General features: G+C 34.2%; 1 protein-coding gene across 1 annotated transcript in view; it reads left to right on the top strand.

Annotated features, from left to right (window-relative positions):
• LOC122185056 (ERC protein 2-like) overlaps positions 1-12826 on the top strand; it is a 170061-nt gene that overhangs the window by 99759 nt on the left and 57476 nt on the right. Inside the window, exon 5 of the mRNA XM_042880534.1 lies at positions 5753-5887. Within this exon, the coding sequence (XP_042736468.1) occupies positions 5753-5887 (135 nt within the window). The remainder of the gene's footprint in view (positions 1-5752; positions 5888-12826) is intronic.

Genomic DNA, 12826 nt, shown 5'->3' on the forward strand with positions numbered 1-12826 from the left:
TATGTGGACAGCAATTACATAAGTGACTAATTTAGCGAACATTTTGTTAACCCTCAGCTAATAGATTTCAGGCCTGAAGCACTGGATTCAGACTGAAAGAACAATTGCATTTGGTCATGCTTTCCTGTAATCCAAGTTAATTCCACTGGGTTTATATAAGTTCTGGATAAACTAGGTGAAATATTTAGTCTTATATGTACTGGTTTTTTGATTCTTACATTTCGGATTTCCAAAAATAAAATAGAAAAATATATTGGTGTTTTCTGAAGTTGTATTAAGGGGAAAAGCTCAAATTAAATTGTTTATCAGCAAAAATAGAATGAAACATGTAAAAATGTACATGTCAGAATGCTTTGTGGAAGTATAATTTTCAAATAGTGACATTACAGGAAACAGAGGTTTCAGAATGTTGAAGATGGCAAAGGCCATTGCAGAATCAATGCTTGAACTCAATTATCTTGTTTTTAATTTCATGCTTTAATAATTACATAGTAGGATCTTCCCAGGATAATTTGTAGACCTTATATATGTCCCCTTCTTGTATTACATGGGGAAAAAATTTCTGTATTGAAAATGAATATTCGAGAAATGTTTCAAATTCCATTTAGTGAAGGGAGATTGAGTAGAAAATCCAAAGAAAAGTGAAAGCTATTGAATGGCATTACAACTATATCCCAGAGCAACAAATATTACTATTTTTCCTCATTTGAACCTCATTCGCGAGAGTTTCATTGTTAACTTTATCCAGATGACACATCAAAGCATAGTTGCCTATTGCCACCTTGCTAAAATATTTTTTTAAAAGATGGTTTTAATATTATATTTTTACAGTTACAGATTGTTGTTAAGCTATTGAGTCTGTTGCCAGTCAATCAAAGTCTTTCATTTTACTTCTGTAGATCCTTACTTAAACTCTACAGAATTTTAGAAGGACAAGAAATATCTGTCAGTTTTTGTACAGAGCTTGATCATAAATTTCTTGGTAAGAGGGTTAGAAATTCAATTACACATACCATTCATGACCTTGACAGCTTAGCAAATAGTGATACTGAATGATCAATGACAACTGTTTTGAGCCCCACAGGTTAATATACCTGTGCACCTACATTTAAGCTCCTTCTAATTCCTCTATCATTCCTTTTTTTTTTTTTTTTTTTTCCAAAATATATGCAGCATTTATTGAACATAGAAATAAATTTAAAGCAAGCAAACAAACAAACAAAACCAACAACCCACACAAAACAAAACAAATTAAAAAAAACAAAACCCTGAAGACATTATTCAGGCTAACTCTAATAAGGGTATACATTGCCTGTAGGAGATGCAGTTTATATTGCTGCATTTTACAAGTTTACTTTTATTTTCATTCCTTATATAAATCCTAATTAAAACTGGTTCCTTCTCGGGTGTGGGCCTGATGTTCACCTGGCATTTTCAAAAAAAAAAAGCTAATGATAATTCTGCTGTTAGAGATGTGCCTTTTCAGCATGTGATAAATGGTCAAAACAGGAAATTAAAAGTTGTAGCTTATCTATTTTAGTTTATCATTAACTTCAGGTAATGTTCCAAAACCAAACTGACACATGCTGAAAATGGCAGGGGAAAAAATAATTATGTTCCTTGCCTTTTAATTATTTTTGTATATGTGTTTTTATTATTATTTCTTAGATGTGTTCCATACAGGAAATGCATTCTAAACTGCTAGAGTTCACAGATCAAACCTGGCATACTAATTTATGTTAAATTAGTTCAGATTCGCATCAAAGACAGAATTTAGGATTTTATTGTCAACATCTGTGTTAGAATGCAGTGCACATCCTTCAGCAGTGTAAAATGAAATGAAATAAGGGAGAGGTTTGGAAACCTCAGTCTCAAGAAAATGCTTGAAACTGCTGAGAGCCAGTCTATCTGAAATCAGATGGTCACCTGTTCAGTATTTCTCTGCAAGTTTGTGTATCACAGTGCTTCTAATTTCAGAAAATCCAACCTATGCTACTACTCATCATTCTTTCAACCTCAAGAGAAACTGGTTTTAGTATCTAGGAAAGAACTAAAATTGTGAAATCGCCTAAGCAGTTGTGGGTCTGAAGTCTTTGCTATATTTCACTGGTAAAGAAATAATTCATACGTACATAAATTAGTTTATAAAAATGTGTGTGTATACATAAGCACACATAAAAACATAATATTTAGAAACCTAAAGCAATATGTTAATATGCTGGACAATAGAACAAACTAAATGTGTATCTCTGAATTGTGATTACAGCGTGATCACTGAGATTGTTGAGGAAGACATTCAATTAAAAAAAAACAAAAAAAAAGCCCTTGAATTCCAAGAGGTCATTTCTATTCATGCTGCTGACTTAAACTTAATTCTTTGTTTGTATTGAAAGCAGCCCATATCTCCAATACAGATTGCAAAACAAATTTGCTGTCTTTTAGAGGAAAAATTGTAATGAGCACAAGAGAAGATGTGGTGTGCAGTGAAGTTCTGAGAAGAATGAGCTCCACTGTAGGAAACTGATAGGCATGAACTTATGTTGATTTGGCCATTTGTGATACACTCAGAGCAATTAGATTAGAAAATATTTACTATGGAAAGAAGGGTCAATGATTATCAAAAATGAAAACAAATAATGAAACTATTGGGAGATAGCCAAAATTTTGCAAATAAATATTCTCCAATATTCTGTTTGATAAAGTAATTGACGAAGGGGTTTCAGGAAATTTTAGTCATGCTCTGTATCAAAGGATTTGTAAATAAGAATGTAAGAAAGAATGATTTCTTAATTCACAGAATATGACATAATTTGCAGTGATACGTATGGAAAGTACACAACACGTTGTGGTATAATTCGTGTAGAATAACAAATGGTGCAGATGAGATTTGACACAGCTTGAATGTGTGTACAGTTTTTATGAATTGCAAATTCCAAGTCTGAGTTTCCAAACAACCCTGAAAAGTCATATTAAGGAATCTGTTTCAAAAGTAATGTAAGAAAAAATCTGCTTTATCTTTGAACTTGAAATTTTCAAGTATGCTGAAGATGATGCAGGAAATCACAGCATTATCAAGTAAGCAGGTGGTACATTTCCCCATCAGTCAGCACTGCAGTGATGATCTAATATGTTGATATAGGACTGTGATCAGGAGCAGTTACTGTCTGTCTGATGAGCCAATGTCCTAAAACACATAGTGAATAAAACCCCCTTTCTATGTGCTGGTGTTTGTGCTTATATGTATGCGTAGGGGTGTGAAGCCCTGCGGTCCTGAATGAGTTCCAGTGTAGTTAATTAATTTCTTCCTCAAATAAAAATATACCTGACATTTCATCGCCTACTAACCATTAAAAGAATTAGCAAGGGAAGCAGATGGAAGTAATGGCACAGAGTTTTACTTAGAAGGACATGAAAGGGATTTTATTGTTACTCTTAATTTTCTGGATGCCTTCAGTTTTGTTCCTTCCCAGAAATCCTCCTCATCATCCCTAGAAATCCCAGTTGGAAAAGCTTGAAATCATATCATATTTTTTGCTGTTTAAGTAATAGGTAGCATATCTGGAAAACACAGTTTACTTTTGAAGTACTCTTTGTCTGCAGCCAAAGTAAAAAGAAACAGAATCTGAAAGTCATACCAGTTACCATTGTGAAGTACTAACAAATAGAAAGAAAAAGCTATGAAGAAAAACATAGATTTAGCATCATTTTAAGAAACAATTAACAATAAAAAGTCATGTAAATGTATGCACAGTATATGAGTGTATGAGTTGAAAGCAAAATCAACTTTTCATTTTTCATTTTTTCATTTTGTATTTGGTAAGCATTTTGCCTTCAGAGCAGAACAACTAAAGGAAGCCTGCTGCAGCATTAACGCTTTCTTTGTGGATGCTTTACTGCAATCTGGCATCCAAAAGGAGGAAACATTAGAAGTGGTTTATTTATATTTCAGCACCAAATTAGAAAGATGACATCATTCATTTACAGTTCTTATCCCATGACACATCTAATCCCCAACACCTCATTACAAGGGACACTTTTAGGATTGCATATATCATCTTGTTTAACTTTTGCATTCTTTTATGGGATACAGTTGAAAGGTAGGAAATTTAGGGCTGTTCATTGATAAGAAAGTAAACTGATAAAATCTCAGGAGCTTCCCCAAAGAGGCAGAATATTACAGTGTTTACAATAAGTGGGTTATTATTTATTAATTCTCTGTCTTTTCCACTATTGTTCAAAAGGACTTCCTCTTTAAATATTAAGTCAAACAAATTAATGGTGTTTCAGGTTGAGTTGGCCTTGTGGCAAAATCAGCAAATTCACGACTAAAATTCTACAGGTCAATGCTTTTGTCTTCTTAATTAGGATGAAAAAAATGGAATTATCCCAGCTGTGCAGAAAATAGTGTTTAAAAGTGTGAAATGATACCCCACAGAGTCTGTGCAATTCCTGTTCAAAGGAATCTACCTCTTGACTTATGGATGAAATCTATATTGTAAGAGGCAGGGAAGATGCCCGCAGCAAAGGAGCTGCAGTGATGGTTAGAAAGCAATGAACACTGGTTCAAACATACCCATATCCAAACTGTCAGTGTTCCTCTGGCTTGTTATTGTGTCTGCAATAACATGAACTGACTGCTACTGCCCTCCCGAAATCTGTTTATTACTGTTCCCCAATGGTCATCATGTGCATGTAATGAGAAGCATTACAATATTTCAAAACAAAATTAGTTGCAAAGAGGACATTTTAGGATTTTGTGTGATCCCAGTGGCTCATGGTTTTCTTCTCATTACATTTTTTTTGTAGTGCAAATATGTTGTAGTAAGAATATTTGGTTTTCTCTTCTTGCTTTTTTATTTTTCTCTTTTGTTTGTTTGTTTTGTTTGTTTGTTTTTCAAAATCTCTTTTCTACTTCAGCAAAACTAATTGAATTCAAGGAACTTAATTGAAATCTCAGTTTTTACATTTTCTATTAAAGTATATTTACCAGTGAAGTTTTCCTAGCAGAAATTTTGGTATAGGATTGTTCTCGTAGGAGAATGTATTTACCTGAATTCTTGAAGACTAGTTACAAAATATTGGATATAAGCTGCTAGTTATCTCATGGACATTACCAGTTGGAATCCAATTAGGCCTGTTAGCCTAGGAATATACACAAATTAATGAGTGGTGTTTAAAATCACCTGTTCAATTTGGGAATGATCAGTTTGAGCAAAATCTTGGGGTAATGTGCTTTTCAGTGTCCCTCTGTATGTGTCCTGCCACCGTGGGGCACAAGTGGAACTGTGAATTTTTGCAATTGACTTCATACTCCTAAATTTAATGTCAATAGAAAACTGTCTATTTCCAGTGTATTGTTTGTGCACGACTCACTCAAGTGGTTTCCATGTAGAGAATTATTGAAACATAGTAATAAACTGGAAAATAGGCAACTCTTCTAAAATAGTAAATTTAGAAAACTTCAGTGTCTTCATTGACACCTGTTGAACATAACATCCTGAATCATGTCCTTTTCTGATTTCTTTGTGTTATTCTGTGTAAGTGAAAACTGAGACAGTTATATTCACATGCTTTGTTATCTTTCTCTATTTGTTTCCTTTTGTTTCTGAGCCAGCAATCCTGACTTCTATTGTTAGATCCTTGCAGCTACCACCAAAAAAAAAGAGTGAACAAAGAGCTAGGATCTTGCCAAACACTGCTAATTAATAAGTTCCAGCATGTATTAAATTTTTTCATTGTCCCTCTTAAACAGACACAAAATAGAATGAAACTAATGGCAGATAACTATGATGATGACCATCACCACTACCACCATCATCACCACCATCACCATCACCGATCTCCTGGGAGGCCACAACACTCCAACCACAGACCCTCTCCAGATCAGGTCAGTCCCTTCTTTTCTATGCTTCACTTCTGTAATTTTGCAGTTTTGATATCTCAAGGTGAAACAAATATTCCACAAATAAAACAAGCAATATTAGTGATGTGTTCTTTGAACAGAAACTAGTAGGTGTGGCATTTGTTTCCAACTCAAAAGAATCTCAGTGTTATGTCTGGGATCTTATATTTCTCTATCCTTTTAAAAACATTTCACAGATACTTTTTCAGCATTTCAGAATTGAACTTGTTAATTACAAAGGCCTACTTAAATTGATTTCAAAAATATGCAATTTTTGGAGTTTTTGGGAGCTTATTTAAAGTAAATGGAGAAATAATTAGTACTTTAAAACTTATACAGTATTTCCATTTGGTATCTTGTAAACCACTAGTTCTAAGCTGTTCATGAAAATATTTTTTCATTATTTAAACAATAAAGCTATAAAATAACAGGTATAGATTAAAGGGAAGAGACACATTTTTCACTAGGCACAATAAACAGAATTCCAGAATGTTGTATTGAAAAACTGCTCACGAATCACTCTTTTACTATTAGTCTTCAAGTCCTCTGTTTCAAGACTGTCCTAATAAGATGGTCTCAAAAGATTTATTAATTGAACATGCTAGCTTTGAAATTTTTACATATAGAAAAAATAATATTCCTAAGTCCAACACTGGCTTGATTTTGTGAATTTCAATATTTATTTATAAATAAACACAAATTTTGTAAATCAGAACATTTATTTTGGAAATACATAACTCATTTGATTTTGTTGATATTTTGTAATGTTAATAATTTGAATGTTAAGGGAAAAGTAAAGCACAATTATTAAAATAAATTCATTATCATAGTTTTAAAATGATAATATTTATACAATATTTGTTTGGAATTAAGAGGTAACAATATTTAGTGGTTGATTAGGATTACTGCACTGTCCTTTATAATAGTTCAGTGTTGTTCTTCAGATAATGCTGCAGTTCCTTTGATAGGAAGAAATTTGCTAAGTGTCTAATGTGCAGGCTCAGTACTTTTTGTTTGAGACATCTGAGTGAAGGAGCTGCTTTGACCAAAAATTTTGTTGTTTTGATATTTTTAAAACAGTAAATAGCAGAGCTCTTCTTTCTGGAAAGCTTTAAGACCAGATCCACCAAAAATAACGCATCTGCTTAACTTTCATATTTATATATGGAAAACAACACTTTAGTATTATTACAGTTATTACCTATGGTAGGATAGTTAATAGATTTAATAACATGTTGTCATTATAAAGTATTGAAAGTAATGAAATTTCTTTGTTATTTATTTATCCCAGTGCATTATTTATTTGCTTTGCTCTGTAGGCTTTCCTAATCATCACCTGATTGGTAATTTCTGTCTTAAGTCTGAAATAAATAATTTGAAATTCAGTAAAAAAAAATTCATTTAGAAGGGAGACTTCACCTGTACTGAGGCCATATAATGGAAAAAAAAAAGGAATCTGTATTTCAAACAGTATGAAGCAATGATGGAATGGTGGTCTGTAGTGAAGTTACATCTAATTCTGGGTAATGCTGGAGGAGAAGCAGGAAGTAATTATTCTGCTCTCTCGAGCACTGGTGAGACTTCATCTGAAAAGCTGTATACAGTTTTGAACACCATGCTTTAAGAAAGATAGACAAATTGGAAACGGACAAAAGGAGAGCAGTAAGAATGATAGGAGTTTTAGAAAACATGACCTATGAGGAAAGCTTAAAGAACTGGATTTGTTTAGTCTAGAAAGTACTAAGAGCAAGTCATAAGTCTTCTAATATATAAAATGTTGTTGTAAAGAGGACGATGATCAATTGTGTTCCAGTGCCCATTGGAGAAAGAGTAGGAGTGGCAAAGTATACCAGGAGTAACTAGGTTATTTATTAAAAACAAACAAACATAAATAAATAAAGAATCAATAAAAAAAGAAAGAAAAGAACTGCAAACAAACCAAACCAGATTTTTTTTTAGGTGTAAGTGTAGCAAATCTGTAAGTCAAAAGAAACATGATCGTTCTTTACTACAGATGTAGCAGAAAGTCCTTTCTTGCAGATTTTTAAGAACAGGTTACACAAGTATCTGTTGCACATGATAGTTGATTTATTTCATCTTATATTTGTACACTGGTTGGATGAGGTTTTCTTCTGAGGTACTGCCATCCCTAAATTTCCAGACTCTGAGCAGTGGATTAACCTAGCTAATGTTTAATTGTAAAGTAAATAAATAGCAGTTCCACAGCAAAGTCCTTTCTGAAATAAACTTTTGGGAAGCAGCAAAGTCAATACGTATGATTGAATTCAAGTCATTTCTTTAGCTTACATTTTTAAATCGTGGATTTTAATTTTTTCTGGAATTGTATTATTTAGCCTTCCAAACAGCACCTTTTTTTGTCCATCACTTTGAGTGCCATGTGCCCTGCAAACTTCTGTTTTCCATTCAATAGTGTACTATGCACTATAATAAGAAAACATTTTTTATTTTATAAATAAACAAACAAAAAAAAGGAAGTGGTGAATATTGTAACACAGAGGCCATTTTTGTGGATGTTGGGAAGGATTTTGAAAGTTTCTTCAGGAATCTCAGAGAGTAAGAGATAATTTTGAAACAATTTTCATATTTATGGATTATATTGGAATTTCTAATTTGTGTTGCTACATTTAAGTAAGAAAATACTCGCATGTTAGCATATATGCATGTAAAAATATTTGCATATTCATTTTAGTACTTGTTAAAATGAGTAAGATATTTCACTCTTAGAGGTGTAAAGCACTGTGAATCTATACCTGTTTTAAAGATCTTGATGTACTACTTGTTTCTTGGAAGAAAAATACACAGGCATCCTACTTTTAATGTGGTGCTATTTGGTTCAGGTATTGATATTTTCCTTCAGTGGTCATGTTTTCATTATAATTTTTACTCAGTAACAATTGCTATGAAGGGAAAAATGTAAGTTGGAAAGCTTTTGCACCCATATTCACTTATTATTAATTTACCTGCAAGTTTTACATTTCATGCTATCTCAGAAACATTTCTTACTGGCATGTATGACAGACCTCTAAGTCCAGAATGGTCTCCATATGAAAAAGTTGTATTTTTTTGCTATCACTTTTTCAGATTCATGAGAACTTTCCGATGTGGCCCTAGGTTCAAGTTATTGCTTGTGGACTACATAGTATAAAATATGCTTGATTATTTTAATCACAGCTGGCACCTCTACTTAAAAAAAAAACATTTGTGTGGCAAGGATGTAGTTCAGTTATATACATCCACCAGATCAGGTGCCAAGTTCCCCATCTAGCCTGAATGTGAATACCTCCAGGGATGAGACATCAGCAACTTCTCTCGGGAAACTTGTTCCAGTGCCTCACAAACTTCTGAAGATTTCTTTCTAACATCTAACATAAATGTTACCTCTTTTTGTTTTAACTCTTCTGCTGTCACTATTGGGCCACACACACACAAAAAAAAAAGTCAATCTCCATCTTATTTATAAACTCCCTTTAAGTACTGAAATGCAGCAATGAGGTCTCCCCAGAGCTTTCTCTTCTCCAGGCTGAACAAGCCAAGCACCCTCTGTCTGTCTTCATAGAAGAGATTTTTCTGCCCACTGATCATCTTCACGGCTGCAAATAGGACCTGCTCCAACAGTTCCACATCTTTCTTGTGCTGGGAGCCCCAGACCTGGATGCAGTATTCCAGATGGGGCCTTGTAAGAGCGGAGTGGAAGGGGACAATGCCCTCCCTCGCCCTGCTGGCCACCTCTCTTTTGATGCAGTTCAGGAAGCTGTTGGCTTTCTAGGCTGCACGCACACACTGCTGCCTCATGTCCAGCTTTTCATCCACCAGAATTCTCAAGTCCTTTTCTGGATTGCTCTCAGTGAGTTCTCCCATCTTTACCTATATCTATCTAGTATTGCCTGACTGAGATGATACACTTTGCACTCAGCCTTGCTGAATCTCAGTATGTTCATGTGGGCTCACTTTTTGAGCTTGTCCAGGTCACTTTGGATGGCGTGCCTTCTATCATATCAACTGCACCACTGTAACACCAGTCCAGTGTTGTCTGCAAATCTACTCAGGTTGCACTTGATTGATCATTGGTCATTGATAAAGATATTAAAGACAACTTGTCCCAAATTGGACCCCTGGGGGACATGACTTGTGACTGGCCTCCCTGTGGACATAGACCCATTGACCACAACCCTCTGGCTGTGACTGTTTAACCAGTTACCCAAGCACTGAATACTCAACCCTTCAAATCCATCTCTCTCCAATTTAGAGATTAAGATGTAATATGGGACTATGTCAAAGGCCTTGCAGAAATCTAGATAGATGTCATCACTTGCTCTTCCTTTGTCCACTGATGCTGTCACTCCTTTGTAGAAGGCCTTCTAGGCACAGAGATAGGTCTCACTGGTCTTACATTCTCCTTGTCTTTCTTTCTAGCCTCCTTAAAAAATGGGAGAATTTGATACAGCACCTACACAGTGGAAGACTAAAGATATGAGATTCAAAAAAATTTCATAATTGGAGACTTTATTGCCAATCCTGATGACAATAAGAGCTGTCAAATCTTCTTACTGCTCATAGATCTGGAGATTTTGAGATGCGTAAAATGAAAAATGTTTCTCATTTCATAATGTTTCCTGAATTCCCAAACTGTAATTGAATCAAAATTGTATGTTTTGTTCCATGGTCACTAAGGCTACAAGTACATTTTAATTTTGTTTTATGATGAGAGATGATATTCTCATAAAAAAGACATGGATTTGGAGAAAAGATGAATATAATAGGGTGTACCATAAGGAGTTGGCTCCTTTCCAGAAAGTTGGTGCTGCTCTCAAAAGGTATAACTGGGGATGGAATATCATATGGTTGTGCAAGCATATAGCATGTTCTTTTACATCTTTTATCCTATCTGGCTACATAGAGATTGTGGTCATATCTAAAGCATTTTTGATGGCCCTTCTACAAGGCAGTAGTGTTTTAGAATTAGGTTATCTCCAATTCATCATCATGATTTTCATTACTCTGAAATCTCACAAAGAAGTACAAAACGAAAAGTCCTTCTCTTTAGGATAGTTATGAGTCAGAGTGTATCCATGAAGTTTCCATTAATGCCTTTCTCCAGAAAGAAAGTCAACTTACTTCTATAGAACCATCTAGCTGACATCTTAGTATTGAATCCAGTTAGGTTTTTAAATATGATGGTAGTTTCATTAATTTGAGAAAAGAATTTTAATGCAGTAATGCATGAAAATTAACAGTGTAATGATGTAAAATAGTAGTATGCCACCAAAAGTAACTTCTTGAAGAAGACTATAGGTTCTTGAAAAGTTATAGATTTGTGAAGTAGTGACTGATTCTGACAACAAGATATCAGCTGGAACTACTAAATATTCTTGGAGCTGCTGGAAGAAAATGTGGAAAACACCAAACAGTTCAGATGGCATTTTGTTAGAGCGGTATCACTTTGAAATCAGAGCCATAATATAGTCAAACAATTATTATTTTGGTGTCTGGATCCTGATCTGCAAATTACCATGTAGATCCATGTATAATTTTAAAGGAAAAGTAGTACATGTTACTTTGTGTATTTTGGCAGTTCTGGCCATTAGCATAATGCCTTATATTCTGTGGCAATACTGGAAAGCTGCCAACCTGAAACTCCTGAATAGGCCTCAAGAATGTTGAAACTGGGATTTGTCTTTAAAAAACAAACAACACAATTTTAGAAGGAGAATAAACAGAAAACAAAACAGATTATTTCAGCTCACTCAAATACCCATGGCTATTTGAAAACTGAAATTTTCAGATTTCATTAGCCTGTGAATAGGACACTCAATCTCAGCAGAACTGTAATGTCTGGAAACCTGAAGTACCAAGTCTGGGGAGTTTTCTGCTACATTAAAAATTTGTCTTTCAGTTGTTGAGGAAAGTAGGAAAAATATATATATATTTATATACTTTATAGATATTTTATTGCATTAAACATCACATGATATGGGTGTTTAATTCACTAAATTGGAATTATTGGCTCCATCTCTGACCCCAGATTTTGTTTAACATTCTGTATGTTTCTTTATCCTGTATGCTTACATGTTGTATTTGGGCAGGTGTGAGCTTGTTCTTGTCTGTTCACTAAATGTATGTGAACTTGTTCTGCTGGTACCTCAGGCTGCAAGGAAGCACGCAATTGCATTAACACAGTGCTGAGCCTGCACTAAGCTCATTAGAGTCATATGGATTTATTTAATTTAGGAATTTGGGCAGGGCAAGGTTTTCTTGTTGGTACATACAGAATAAACAATCCTAGGCATATCCACTGTAAATAACTGGCATTGTGCTGAATTAATTACTGCTTTGAGATCTAAGGAGTGCAATGCAAATTAGTCACATAAATACTTTCATATTTTAAAGTATTTCCTCTAATTTTTCATCTTTGCTATGCATATTGTCCCTCTGGAACACAGAACTTGTGATCATGTCATGGGTTGTTCAGACTTGTTGAATTAAACACAATAAAATGCTATTTATATAATGGTCACCATTAAATACTCAATTTTCCTATTAAATTGTATGCAGTTATAACAGTTATATTGCTTATTATAAACATGCTACTAAATGGCAAATGCTTCTCTTCTAATGAGGATCTAATTTCTGCCTAGCATTTTCCAGAAGCCAGTAAATCTTATCATATGCTTATTTCAGTAGATGCAGACAATTTTTCCTGCCTCTGATGTCTATCTAACTATTTCTATCTAGTCCAACCTAAAAGGAAAACTAGAGTGGTCTTCCACAGAAACTTCCAGCCCAGATTTTGAGGATAAGGAGAATGCTTGCATACCTGCATTTCTTTATAGATCACACAGTAGCTGTGATGGAACAAAACAAGGCTTGAAATGTGAGAATCCGCTCTGAGCTGGAATTTCTCTT

Source organism: Lagopus leucura, unplaced genomic scaffold (genome assembly GCF_019238085.1).
Source record: "Lagopus leucura isolate 7727_CA_CO unplaced genomic scaffold, USGS_WTPT01 Super-Scaffold_100026, whole genome shotgun sequence".
NCBI classification, from domain to species: Eukaryota; Metazoa; Chordata; class Aves; order Galliformes; family Phasianidae; genus Lagopus; species Lagopus leucura.